Here is a 15,181-nt window from a genome sequence, read left to right as displayed (position 1 = left end):
ACACATTCAGTGCCACCGACTCGCCCGGAGAGTTCACGTAAATTTGATTCCAGTGCCGACAACTCGCTTGGCGAGTTCAGTGTTTTTCACTAATATTTCCAAAATGTTATAGTATTTTATTAGTTGTCACTCATGTCATATTTTCTATTTCTTGGATTTCTTTTCAAACGCCATCAAGAGTTTTTGTACAATGTGTCCCGACACCGGTGTCCGATCCTTTAATGTAATAATCTATGGCATATTTTATCGACAAATTGGCTCTAAAATTTTTTCTTTCTCTCACGGTTGTATAATGGCAGCCATTTTAATTTTTCTCGGGCTTTCGCACTAATCTGACCAGTACTTCACATGTAAATATCGTATGAAGATAAAAAAGGTCTCATTTGATAGCTGAATTTGTGGACTACGCTTATATAGGCAATATGTTATAAATTTCGTGGAATTAAACATAGAAAAACCCAAGTTTAAGAATAAAAAAATGTGTATTTTTTTTAGCTATCAAATGAGACCTTTTTTGTCTTCATAAGATATTTACAAGAGCAGTTCTGGTCAGATTAGTGTGAAAGCCCGAGAAAAACTAAAATGGCTGCCATTTTACAACCTTGAGAGAGAAAAAAAATTTGAGGGCCAATTTGTCGATAAAATATGCCATAGATCACGACATTAAAGGATCGGACACCGGTGTCGGGACACATTGTATATCATCAGAGCGAAAAAACAACTTTTTTTTTTACAAATTCGTCTGTAACTTTTTTTCATTTAGTCCGATCTTAAAGTATTTATGGCAAAGTTTCTTAGAATTTTGTCTGCTAAGTATTTAACTATAAACAAAATATTTTCGTAAATTTACGCGTTTATAATAACATGTCCCTTACATTAAAAAATTTTGCTTATTTGTCCCTTACTGCATTGAATTTTTCAATGCCAAGTCCAAGTGTAATATGAAACTGCGACACAACTCTACTGTAAAGTGTAAAGGACATAAAAAATTATGCTTTGGAGGAAGTTTGATGTAATATAGTAAAATCTAACACAACAAGCCCACCACGACTGGCTGGTCCGGAGGTCCGACCTTATCAGGAGCTACTGCTCTCTTTTATCACAGCTCTCAGAGCTGCTTCGCCAGTCAACCTTATGATGTTACGTTCTTCTCCTTCTCCTTCTATGACCTTACTTCTATTTCTATTATCGGCCACTCGAAGAGCCGCAGAGCGTCGTAGACGGTCGACTCAAGTGTGGTGCGGGTTTGATCAGACCAACGCATGAGACAGCGGCTCCGCGGTCTTTTTCCCCTCAATCTTGCCAGTTATCATGAGTTTGCCATACCATGGTTTCAACTTTCAAGGTTTCCTCCTTTTTTCTGGTAATGTGTCTGAAATATTCTAAGATGCGTTATTAGACAGATGGTAGAGAGCCTTGTTTTTATGTTTAGTTTAGCCAGAATGGATGAGTTGGTTCTGAAAGCATGTGCACAAGTTTCCTCCTGGTTTTTAACGAAATCTTTCTGTCAGGCCAGGTTTTATGCATTTGAGACATGGTGCTCTTAGTCATCCCAATTAGTCCATAAGTTTAGCTATTAAATAAGACCTTTTTTATATTTTTAGGATACTAGCTGTCCCGGTGAACTTCGTGTCACTTTAAAACCTTCCCTGGACTTTTACGAATATTTTAAGACTAAGATTAGCCCAACCCGTTCAGCCGTTTTCGAGTTTTAGCGTTACTAACATAACTGAAAATCCATTTTTATATATTTGACTTTTAAGTATTATCACAAATCTTTTGTATGGAAGTATAGAAAAGTGTTGTTTTTAGACTTTACCAGGAAATTTAATTTTTTTTTTAGAATTTTTCTCTCCGTGAGAACCATCCTCGTACTTCAAGGAATATATTAAAAAAAAAAAGAATTAGCGAAATCGGTTTAACCGCTCTCGAGTTTTGCGCTTCGCAACACATTCAGCGACTCATTTTTATATTATAGATTTACATGAGAAGTATTGGTCAGATTAGTGTGAAAGCCTGAGAAAAACTAAAAACATTTTACTACCGTGAGAGAGAGAAAAAATTTGAGAGCCAATTTATTGATGAAATATGCCATACATTACGATATTAAAGGATCGGACACCGGTGTCGCGACACATTACATATGTCGTGTTTCCGACCGGAGGCACCGGTTAACTTGAAGTGATACTTGATCGCGCGCTCTTCGCCCTCTTTATAGGTTCGGAAACGGTTCTCCGTATGAAAAAATTTTTTGAACAAAAGTTGTAGATAATTTTGTATTCTACTTAATGGTATTAAATACAAATAGCAAAAAACCCAAATACAAATAGCATAAAATATTTACAAAATAAGTGCAAAAAACCGATTTTTGTGACCTTTTGACCTTGAAATTTAATAGTTGCGCACACCCTACCATATGTAGGTTTGGAGACAACATTTAGGGTGCCAATATTTACAGACTTACAGCTGGGTATCTTGAATTCCGAGGTGAACTTACTATACTAATTGGACTATTTTTTTTAACACTTAAAACGTCCGTTAAATCCTTTTTTTTTAGGAAAAAACCTGTCTAGACTTTAAAAAATGTGTACTGTAGTCTGTAAGGGACATTTTTTAGATAGAAAGATATATAAAGATAGATTGGATAGAAGAATTTCAAGTATGCCAAACGATAGAGCTCGAAATTCTGAATCCAATGATATGTAGGTACCTAATATAACTCATTTTCGCCAAAATGTCCCTTACGTTAAGTGATATTTCCGGTGTCGTTATGCTTGTTTTTATGTTCTACGTGTTTTGGATTTAACTTGATTGGTTAATTTGGGTACATTTCTACCTATAAATAATAAAATCTTGTTGCTATGTTCTCGACGCTTTTCAGACAAATATGAAGTAGGTAAGTAGGTTAAGTTTAAAAAAATAAAAATACTTGAAAAACCGCACTAAAGCGACACTACGCTGCAGCCTGCTTCGCGACACGTTACGGCCAAATATTTTTTTGTATCAGATTCTATTACATCAACCGCACTACTCGACAGCTGCGGCCTAACTTACAGTATCGTAGTGTTTAAAAAATCGGCCAAGTACGAGACGGACTTGCGCACAAAGGGTTCCGTAAGAAGATGGAAAAAGTAACATAGGTACCCATAAACCGTATGCTGTTACAAAGATACAGGGTCGAAAATGCGTAAATATCTGGGTTTTGCACACACCACATAGCAAATTGCGTGACATTCGGTTACGTAAAAACCTTAAAAAAAGTTGTGATTAAATAATAATGTAAAACATGCTTGCTGGAGTAAATTCAGTCGAATACCATCGTATTTATAATATTTTTTGACATTCAATTATGTTTAACGAAAAAGAAAATATCATGCTATCACACTTTTACATGTTTAAATAAAAATGACCCATAAACGACGCCACGTCATGATTTCACTTGATTTACCTAACTATTGTAAGTACTTATTATTATATTACAATAATACATTAATAACCATGATAAAATAAAGTATAATCAATTGTTTGACAATAGAATCTTAACAATATACATTGGCTTTTATTTTGAAACTAGCTGTTGCCCGCGACTTCGTCCGCGTGGACATTAGTTTATAGTTGTTCCCGTACATCGATTGAGTTGTTTACGCACAAATCAGAAAAGTATATTGTGTGGGAATCGCACATTTTTCCGGGACAAAAAACATTCCTTGTCCCAGATTCAAATTAGTATCTCCAATAGTATTTCTTTGCGCTTATTAGTCGTAGCGTGATAAAATATAGCCTCTGGCCTTTCTCGATAAATGGGCTATCTAACACTGAAAGAATTTTTCAAATCGGACCAGTAGTTCCTGAGATTAGCGCGTTCAAATAAGCCATTTCAATTTATTTCTCCCGTTTTTTCCACACTTTCCTCTATTTCTTCGCTCCTATTAGTCTTAGCGCGATAAAATATAGCCTATAGCCTTTCTCGATTAATGATTATTATTAGTAGTAATCCAGTTACAAAAAGAAGTTTTGAGGACCAGTCTTCTCAATCTCCATCTATTTAGGCTATAAGTCATGTTCGCTTATAAGTTATATTACACATAATAATCTAACGACACCCCAGTTATAATAAAAAGATAAGTTGAAGAATAGAAAGGGGAAATCAGAAATTATAATTTTTTTGACTAACCAAACCTCAGGCTAAGGGCCTGTTTCACCACTGCCTTATAAACTGCCGGATATGCTATCCACAACTTATTTGACAGATTCTCCATACTTTATCTGTAAAGTTTAGTTGTGAATAGACTATCCGGCACTTATCAGGAAGTATTGAAACAGCCCCAAAGACTCTTTCAGTGTAGTCGAAATCATTGTCTAAACAAATGAGGTTTTATGTCTTATAATAAATAATTATAGCCAAACCTAGGAGAAACTAATTTAAAACGTAATTTACTTTTATATCATAATCATTTTCGCGGGATATTGCTAGAATATCCCGCGAAAATGATTACTGTAAGCAAATTTTTGAGTGCACGTTATTGTGAACACCTTCCTTTCAATGCGTACACTCACATGCAAGATAATGCAAACATCACTACCTACCACACAAGCAAAATTGTGGCGGGCGGCTTCTCGGATCTAGATTCGCGAGTTATCGTGAACCATACCGTTCGTCCGAGTCGCAGTTTGATTAACTTCACTAATTTGTTAATGATTTATTGGATCATAGTAGCTATACTAAGTAGCTTGAGTGCTACTGTGGCAAAAATATTCCCATATGCCTAGCTGGGCACCGTTAATCAAATAGTTAACTTCGTTAATCGTTAATCCGTTAAAAAACTGTTAGATTCGTTAAACGTTATAGCGTTACATTTCGGACGAATTAACGCAAGTTAACGTTAATCGTTAATCCGTTAATATGTAATATGGCCTTGTGGTAACTTATATCATTGCGTTAGTGTACGTACAAAACCTGTTGGTTTAAGGTTTTGGAAGTTAAAATGTTAGGGACAAAACAAAATACTTCTATAATTATTGTATTCTACCTAACTAAATTATACTGCATTCTTCTTTATCAACATGCAAATGATATGCAACAATAAACAAATCACTCTCTATAAGCACCGGCGCTGAGTAATGAAATGATATAACGAAACAAATCTCTTCTCACTCGCACGCGCCTGAAAATGTATCTAGTATTGTTTTTGTTTCACTCGCTGCTTGCAGCGGCGCCGCGCTGCTCGCCCGCCCGACACTTGTCGTTTCATACTAACTGTCTGAACCTGTTTTCGCGCCGCGCCGCGGTGCCGTGCGGTAAATAGTAGGCATTGGATTAACGATTAACGGACTTCTACATATTAACGGAAGTTAACGAGTCCGTTAATATTTTTAAAAGTTAACTCAAAAGTTAATCCGTTAATCAAAATGTTAACTTCGTTAATTAACGGATTAACGAGTTAATGCCCAGCTATGCCCATATGCATAGAAAGAAGGTAGAAAGGTGGGTCTCAGTACTCAACATCGGAATTCTAAACACACAATGATGAGAGTAGGTACTTAAATAATGTAAGACAAGCTGTTGGATAACTTTTGCATCTACCCTTGTAATATATTAATCGAACCTTTATTTTGTATTTCTTATTATGGGTTCTATAGTTACAGACAATCTTTTAATACCAGTTCTGTGGCCCAAGAAGGAACAATACAAAAACTGGCTTCGTTCGGGGCAGGTAGTGCTAGTGGAATCCCTAGCAACTCGCAGCCAGTGCCCAATCCAACACCTGGGCCTCCTGGACCGGAATATCATGAATATGGCAGCTACCCTCCTCGTCCCAGGTTACCGCAGCCCCCACATGCATCATTACATTCATCTCATCACGTCCATCCCTCTCATTCATATCCTGGCTACCATCCTGGTCCAGAAGGGATGTACTCTATGCCAGAGCAAGGTATATACGAGTTTATATATTTTTAATACAAATATTATAACGTTAAATCATTTAATCAATTAAATTTTCTTTTTCAGGAATTTCAGACATGGGGGTGTGGTCAGGTGGACCTGGACCTAATAGATATACGCCAATTGCGTCAAGCTATCGACATTCCTATGAACATCAACAAAAATTGCACCAGTACCCACCTCAACAGGTATCATAAATCTCTACATATAATATTTTATTTATGAATGAATGAAATGAAGTTTATAAAGCCTATAATTATATTAAAGACATTATAATTTGTAACTCAATCATTGACTGAATTTGTAGTCAATGGAATATTGCAGACGAACAGAGAAATTTATAAAATTAATAATACTTTTGCTTCCTTTATCACTTGGCCTGCCAAACTGAGTACTCTAATGATGACCTTCCGTCTTCCCATCCTCGCGGCAAGTGACCGCGACCGACAAAAAAAACACTTGGACTAGGCTATAGGTTTCTATACGCTCTTTGCCACTACTAATGTCGGTAGAAAATGAAACCTAGTTATAAAGTTTTTTTTTTAATTTTTGTCGATCGCGGTGGTTTGCCGCGAGGATCGGAAAGTCACGTGATCGCTCTTTGTCAAAGCGACGTTAATATATAATATAAAAACTAGCTGTTCGGGCAAACTTTGTTTTGCTACATAAAGTATTTCGCCTGTATTGTTTTATTGAAGTGACTAAATAAGTATGTCACCATGGCAATCCATCGCTATCCCGTCGCACAAACAATGGTCTTGTAATAATTTACTATTATAAGTAGTCAGTAGCCGATTCTCAGGCCTACTGAATATGCAATATAAAATTTGGTAATAATCAGTAAAGCCGTTTCAGAGGAGTAAAATTATTATTATTATTATTGTGACACGAGAATTTTATATATAAGATTAAATAATAATTTATAGGGGCCGGCTTTAGGCGGACTTCAGCCGCAAAATGGAGCATATTTACCCAGACAACCCCATTTTTCACAATCTCCGGCACAACAAATTTATGGTCAGCAACAACAGGTGAGAGTTGCATCCACTTCACATTCATGGCATCCACTAAGACACGATTTTATATAATTCCACCCTTAAGGCGTTTAATAAGCTTGTTAAAGATAGTTAAAAGTATAATTCAGTTAATTTTATTTTATTGTTTTCAGAATTATCCAAATTATGCTCAAATGCATCCACCGGCTTCTACGAGATTAAGTCAACATCCTACATATCACCAGCAAATGGATGTAAATGCACATCAATATGGATTGCCTCATAGCCAGCCAAGCCACGCTTCATTACAGCATCAAGCTCTTCAAAACATGCCTGGACATGCGGGAGGCCTCGGCTCTTCTATACAAAGTCACCCAAATCCTCATCTACATCATGCTGGGGCTCCACCTCTCCATCATGTCTCGCGTCAGCCTCCAGGACCTCCATCGTCAGTAGGATCTGCACACGGAATGCCGCCACAAATTGCATATGCTTCCTCACATCATAATGTCCCGATGAATTATCAACCTCATCAACCTCAACATCCGTTGGATGTAAATGTCGCTAATCAATATAGTGCGGTAAAATCAGCTGGACATGAGACGGGGAGTCCGCAATACAGGCCGCCTTTTCCGCAGTTATCCCCGCAAATGTCACCAAGAGCTCAAGTTTCTCCAAGGCAGCAACCGCAACCTCAACCTCAATTATCACCTCGGCCTGTAATGTCGCCTGTAAAGGGGCCGAGTGCATCACCTCTTAGTTCTCGAGCCTTGAACCAAACTGTAGCCTCATCCGGTCCTTCTGCAGTTACGGCTTCTTACCCATCTCAAAATACACTTCAGGCATTGGAACAAATGGTACTACCTACTTCTGGCGAGTTTCCTTATCAACGTAATCCAGCGTCTCCTATTGTAGGACACAACGTTATACCATCTCCATCGCAGTGGCCTCAAAATAAGATTCCTACTCCTATTAGTAATGTTCATCATGAAAATAGTGATTCTCCGAAACCAATAGATCCATCGAACTCGATTGCAACTCAATCAAAGCACGAAATGAAAAGTTCTACTCCAGTTCCGATAGCGGCTGCGGAAGTTAAAACCGGCGAAAAAAGCACAGTGGAATCTGAAAGAATTACCGAAGAAGTAGCTATCTCTCAAAGGCTTGTACCTAATAATACCCAAAATACAATATCGATTACATCATCAAACACAAATACAATACCATCTAGTTTATCTGTCTCAACAAATAATCCATCGATAGAACCTAAAAATGACGTAGCAGTTCCCGCACAGGTCAATAAAGAAACATCAAACTCTGTTGGTGATATTACAAACGAAAAAACCACTGTTACAACTCAAAATAAAGACTTAAAGCTAGGTCATTTATCACAAAACGTTGAGAACGATGTCACAAAAGCACAAGAATCTCCTAAACCACAATTGACTTCAGAATCTGGAAGACTAAATATAGTGGAACCAATTAATGATCATCAAAAAACTAGTTCCTCCAATGTTTCTTCAGTCCACGTAAATCCAGATCCTCAACCGAATGCTATAAAATATGATAGTGGTCCAGTTTCAAATATGTCTAGAAGTCAAGGATATCCAAATGCTTCCTTTCAAAGCGTCTCAAATATGTTGTCTCCGAATATTTCTACAAGTATGCATGGAAATTTAAATACACATTTGTCTCCTGGATTCCAAAGAGAGCATTCTTCAGCAAGTACACCGATACCGAACATACAAAATCCTATTACATCGAGTCTTCAGCATACAAATATGACTAGTTCTGTATCATCAAGTATGACACTTCTCAGTTCACAGGGTAACATATCTAATTTACCACCACCAGTTCCAAATTTAATAGGAAATTTACCGCCTTCTGTGCATAATGCTCCCAATATTCAGAATACAAATATACCCAATATACCAGTGGGAATGCCAATAAACTCCAACGTCCATGTTCCTATGGGACCAAATCCTCCTGTAATTTCAAATGTACCACCGAATATGAACCCCAATATGATGCTTATAGGGCCAAATAACATGCCGCATCCAAGCATGTATGCTGCTACACACCACCAAGAAAGAGCATCTTTGCAACAACAGATACAAGAAATATATTGTTTGCCTCCATCTAATGAAAATCAAGAAAAAGTAAGATGTTTGCAAGAGAGACTATCAATGCTTCAGCAGCATGAAACAAATGACAAATGCAGTGGTGGACCAAATTGCTTATTACAAAACCCTATTTATGGAGCTAAAATGGTAGAAAGCCCTCAAGTAACAAGTACCACTGGCAGAGGAAGGGGGAAGGGTCCGACAAAACCAAGAAAACCACGTGTTAAAAAAGACAAAGGCGTTCCCACTGCACAATCACTTGATCAACTACCAGTGTCAGAAGATTGTGTTACAGCTGGTACTGGTCTATTAAATAATTCAGAGATTGATTTAGAAATGAACGAGGACTTAACCAATTTAGACAGTAGTGCATTGTCAGTTGACGATCTATCCAGTGGAAAAGTTAAAAAACGAGGTCCCCGTAAAACAAAGGAACGCAAACCACGGACTCCAAAAAAATCCATTATTGATGGAGAACCTGGGGAAAAACAAGTTAAGGAACGTAAAAAAAGAGAACCGAAGGATCCTAACGCCCCTAAAAGAAAAAGAAACGTTAAAAAAGGAACATCAGAAATACAAGCTGATACTACTACTAACAATGATGTATTAGAAAAAACTAGTACTGACATGAGTTTAGGAGAAGTACCATTAGCAACAAGTTTAATAGCTCAAACAGAAAAAATACAAAATTCTTTTGCTCAAGAAACTACGTTAGATGACTCCAATGTTACAGATTTTGACGATATTCCAGTATCAAAGATCGCTATTAGAGATTTAATGGAGGAAGCTGAAGCTAAAAAAGAATTTGATAAAGATGATGACGTTGAATTATACGGACAAAAAAGAAAGAATTCAAAAAAGAGGTCAAGCGCTGGATGTAGTGGTAAAAGAATTGTAGTAAAGAGACCACCCAGTGGTAAAAGGAAGAGAAGAGGTGGTATAGTTCCCGATTCTGATGGAGAACCAGATGATATGATGTCAACACCACCACCGTCTCCGCCACCAGAAGGAGATGATAGTCTAAAAAGGCGCTCTGCTCGAAACACTCAACGCAAAAAGTATACTGATGATGTTATATTGCGACTATCTGATGATGAATATTCAATAGCGACGTCCAAACAAGAACGCGATCTTGATGATTTATCATTGGATACTAAAGATTTCAGTAGATCAGAAGGAATCCCTAAGCCAAATTTTATATACGTAAATACCACTGAAGAAGATTCTATGATTGTCCAACATGTTTTGGCAAGCCGCATGGGCAAAAGAGAATTAAAACAGGAGGAAAAAACCGCAGAGCCATCAAAAAAGACAGATGAAACATGCGAAATGGGCGTTATACAATCGAACAGTCAGTCTTCTAGTAAAATAGACTCTGATGAAAACATTAATGAAAAAAATAAGATCATAGAAAGTGAGGTGGCTTCTACAAACGCAAGCGAAGAAACTACAAAAAAATCAGGAGAACCTGATAACCATAATGATGACAATGTATTAAAAACTAATATCGTTGATAACGATATCGAAAGTGATAAAAATCTAAAACCTGTTGTTGTTGATGTTGAAGAATATTACGTTAAATATAGAAATTTTTCGTATTTACATTGTGAGTGGAAAACAGAAGAAGAATTGTATAAAGGCGATAAGAGAATTTATTCTAAAATTAAACGGTTTAAACAAAAACAGGCCCAGCAGATGAATATTTTTGAGCTTCTTGATGACGAACCCTTCAATCCTGATTATATTGAAGCAGAGAGAATATTAGACATGTCTGAAAACTTAGATGCAGCCAACAATATTCCTGTTAAGCATTATTTAGTGAAATGGAAAAGTTTGCAATATGAAGATAGTACATGGGAGCTAGAAGAAGATATAGATGTTGACAAAATTAATCAATATAAAATATTTAACGAAATTCCACCAAAGGAAAAATGGAAGTTTAAAAAAAGGCCATCAGCTGAGAACTGGACGCAGTTAAAAGAATCTCCTTTGTATAAGGGTGGCAACACGTTGAGACCATATCAGCTCGAGGGCTTAAATTGGTTACTTTTTTCGTGGCATAATAATCGCAACTGTATTTTGGCAGACGAAATGGGATTAGGTAAAACTATACAAAGTTTGACATTTGTCAATTCAGTTTGGGAATACGGTATAAGGGGCCCATTTCTTATAATTGCCCCTTTATCAACTATCCCAAACTGGCAGAGAGAATTTGAAGGGTGGACAGAAATGAATGTAATAGTATATCATGGCTCACAACAAAGTAAAAGCATGATACATGAATATGAATTCTATTATAAAACAGACAAAGGTGAACCGATTAAAGAAATAACCAAGTTTAATGTTTTAATTACGACGTTCGAAATAATTGTCACCGATTTCCAAGAACTTAAAAATTTTAATTGGCGCTTATGTGTTATTGACGAAGCACACAGATTGAAAAATCGCAATTGCAAGTTACTTGAAGGTCTCCGGCAGTTGCATTTAGAACATAGAGTACTTTTATCTGGGACTCCTCTTCAAAACAATGTCAATGAACTATTCTCTTTATTAAACTTTTTAGAACCGTCACAGTTTGCAAGTAGTGATGCTTTCTTAAATGAATTTGGTCAATTAAAGTCTGAATCTGAAGTACTTAAATTACAAGCACTTTTAAAACCAATGATGTTACGTCGATTGAAAGAAGACGTCGAGAAAACTTTAGCACCTAAAGAAGAAACTATTATAGAAGTAGAATTAACTAACATCCAAAAAAAATATTATAGGGCCATACTGGAGCGAAACTTTAGCTTTTTACAAAAAGGTACAGCATCCGCAGCGAACATTCCCAATTTGATGAACACTATGATGGAATTAAGAAAATGTTGTATCCATCCGTATCTTTTAAATGGAGCAGAAGAGCAAATACAATTCGACTATAAACAAGCAAATGGTGAAGACAGAGAAGCATATTATAAAGCATTAATACAATCTTCTGGTAAAATGGTTTTAGTTGACAAATTGCTTCCAAAATTGAAAGCAGGTGGTCATCGGGTTTTAATTTTTAGTCAAATGGTCAGATGTCTAGATATTTTGGAAGATTATCTTATGTTTAGAAAATATCCTTTTGAAAGAATCGATGGACGAATAAGAGGAAATCTTAGACAAGAAGCAATTGATAGATTTTCCAAACCGGATTCCGATAGGTTTGTTTTCTTATTATGTACAAAGGCCGGTGGTCTCGGTATCAACTTAACCGCAGCAGATACTGTAATAATATATGACAGTGACTGGAATCCACAAAATGATCTGCAAGCTCAGGCAAGATGCCATCGAATAGGTCAGCAAAAAATGGTCAAAATTTATAGATTAATATGCCGTAATACCTATGAAAGGGAAATGTTTGATAAAGCTTCTATGAAATTAGGATTGGACAAAGCTATTTTACAAAGCATGAACACCTCCCAGGGTAAAGAAGCTGGCTTAAAACAATTATCAAAAAAAGAAATAGAGGATTTATTAAAAAAAGGAGCATACGGTGCCGTAATGGACGAAGATAATGCTGGTGATAAATTTTGCGAAGAAGATATTGAGATGATTTTAGCACGTAGAACTCAAGTTATTCAAATGGAATCAGAAAAAGGATCTACTTTTTCTAAGGCTAGTTTTGCCGCGACTGATCAAAGATCCGACATTGATATTAGAGATCCCGATTTCTGGAATAAATGGGCAAAAAAAGCAGAAATTGACACGTCAGAAAAAAAAGAAGACGAAGATTTGATTGTAACCGAACCGCGTAAAAGGACCGTTATAAAAAGATATGGTCATGATGATGGTCCAATGGATATGTCAGACATGGAAGTGACACCTGATTCTGATGATGACGAAGAAGGTAAATCATTATTTTGTTTTTGTTTTTAAGGGTGGGCTGCACCAGGGTGGTCCCCTGGTGCAACCCAAAAATAATATAAGCTGATATTAATTTTTATAATATTCTTCTCCTTTTCTAATGGGTTTCATCCTACTATACTTTTTTTTGCTTTAAAATTATATATCGGTCTTGATCTACAGAGGCGTCGTTATAGTAAGGTCAAAGTTATCGTCAAATATAGCATTCATTATTGACATTATTATTGACTAGAGATTTGACAGTTCATTTGACATTTTGTTTGACTAATAAAATGGTTTTTAACTTTAGAATTTTAAGACTAATTAGAATGTAGACAAACAATTTTTTTTAAGGTAACAGTAATTTTTAGTCCATAAAAGGTATTGTAAATAATATTGTAATGATCTATTATATTAATTTATAATATTATGCTATTTGACAAATTTAAAATTGAAAATTATACAATGTGTCCCGACACTAGTGTCGGGCATTTAATTTTTAGGGTTCCGTACACGACGTTTTAAAAGTGTTAACTTTGTTAACCTATTTTGATTTTTGTTTTTGAAAGGGTAAAAACGGGACCCTATTACTGAGACTTCGATGTCTGTCCGTCTGTCTGTCGGTCTCCAGGCCGTAACTCAAGAACGGTAATAGCTAGAGAGTTGTAATTTTCACAGATTGTGTATATCTGTTGCCGCTATGCAACAAATACTAAAAACATACAACAAACATGTTTTTTTTTGGCTTTTTTTGCTCGTAATCCATAATGGCAACAGGTAGGTACTTGAAATAGTCACAAAATCGATTATATTATGTAATTTAATATTTCATAATAAAATTAAAATAAATTAGATAATTAAGGGGGCTCTCATACAAAAAACACAATTTTTTCGCTTTATAACGGTACGGAACACTTCGTGCGCGAGTCCGACTCGCACTTGGCCGATTATTAAAGGGAGTGCTCCCGAAATGGCTGCCGGCGGCGCCGTTTTCCGAAGTTTGCCGAAGTCACGAGATGTTTACCATGCTTTGAAATTTAGTTTTTCGCTCGAGGAGCAATATCACCAACAAAACAATTTAACATACATATTTTTTAAATAAAATAATTCCAGAGCTTAAAATTGTATCACAAATTACTTTTTAACTTGATATATAATCAACCTCAAAATAAGAAATAAGATTTCAACCCACTAACATAATTTTTTGTATATATATTTTTTCAGGCATAAGTTTAAGGAGTAAAAGAAAGAAAGAAAAGTTCGGTAAGAAGGGTAAAAGATATGTAAGTGACGATTATGTTCCTCGCCATGAAGGAATTCCATTCGACGAAGAGGTTGTATATGGTTCTTGGACTCGATCAGAATGTTTCAAAATTGAAAGAGGACTTCTCACTTTCGGGTACGTAAAGTTTTGACCAAAATTAGATAAGATTTCGACTTTAGAACTTCAATTTATGTTTAAGCTCGGTGTTTAAGAGTTTAAATGTTTTAAGTTGAGAAATAAAACTACATAATTTTTATGGAGACACAAAAGTTCCGTAAGTCTAAAATTACAATACTACTAGCTATTTTAATCACGACTACACTTTAAATTGTAATCGAAAGCCAAATATAGTAAATGATCACCAAATCCTAGCGAACAAATCAATGCGATATTTCTGTCCAAATAAATCACTACGATTGACAAAAAAAACAGTAAGTATATTAACAAGAAAAGTATTATAATTCCATATTATTAATTTTATATTGTCTCCGACCTGCAGTCCCCTACCACTGCACGGCGTTTGCGTTACGCAAGCGCCGTGCATAACTGGACACGCACGTCCAATGTGTAAAATCGGTTCAGCAGTTTGAACTTGAAGAGATAAACAGACAGACACCTACCCTTTCCAATTTAAAATATTAGTTTTGGTTTTCAGTTTTAATTTGGGTTTAGAAGTACGCGTTCAATCAAAACATTCGTTTGTTAAACAATTCGTGGCATGTCACTTTTACTGTTTTTATTGTTGTGGTGAAAATTAATAACGTGGAAAGGAATGTTCATATACCTAGGTACTGAAGATTATTGGTGTATTTTTATTACAATTTTGTAGTTTTCAAATTATGAGTTATAAAGCTCTAAAAGGCGGTAAATTACGGCATCTCCGCAGGGGGACCGCCTTAAATCAAAACGTAGTTCAAAGGTGTTATTTTTTGCGTCATTTTGCTTAAATAGGATAGCAAAATGAAAATACTTTGGTTATAACTTTACA

At 35.9% G+C, this 15,181-nt stretch overlaps 1 protein-coding gene across 1 annotated transcript in view; it reads left to right on the top strand.

Annotated features, from left to right (window-relative positions):
* The window catches only part of LOC121729600 (chromodomain-helicase-DNA-binding protein 7), a 50,551-nt gene that overhangs the window by 11,111 nt on the left and 24,259 nt on the right, over positions 1-15,181 (top strand). Inside the window, exons 3-7 of the mRNA XM_042118162.1 lie at positions 5,641-5,933; positions 6,011-6,132; positions 6,871-6,975; positions 7,113-12,933; positions 14,154-14,328. Coding sequence (XP_041974096.1) covers positions 5,641-5,933; positions 6,011-6,132; positions 6,871-6,975; positions 7,113-12,933; positions 14,154-14,328 — 6,516 coding nt within the window. The remainder of the gene's footprint in view (positions 1-5,640; positions 5,934-6,010; positions 6,133-6,870; positions 6,976-7,112; positions 12,934-14,153; positions 14,329-15,181) is intronic.

The sequence above is a fragment of the Aricia agestis genome, chromosome 1 (assembly GCF_905147365.1).
Source record: "Aricia agestis chromosome 1, ilAriAges1.1, whole genome shotgun sequence".
Lineage (NCBI taxonomy): Eukaryota > Metazoa > Arthropoda > Insecta > Lepidoptera > Lycaenidae > Aricia > Aricia agestis.
The sequence above is the reverse complement of the archived record's forward strand: the minus strand, read 5'-3'. Positions and strand labels throughout refer to the sequence as shown.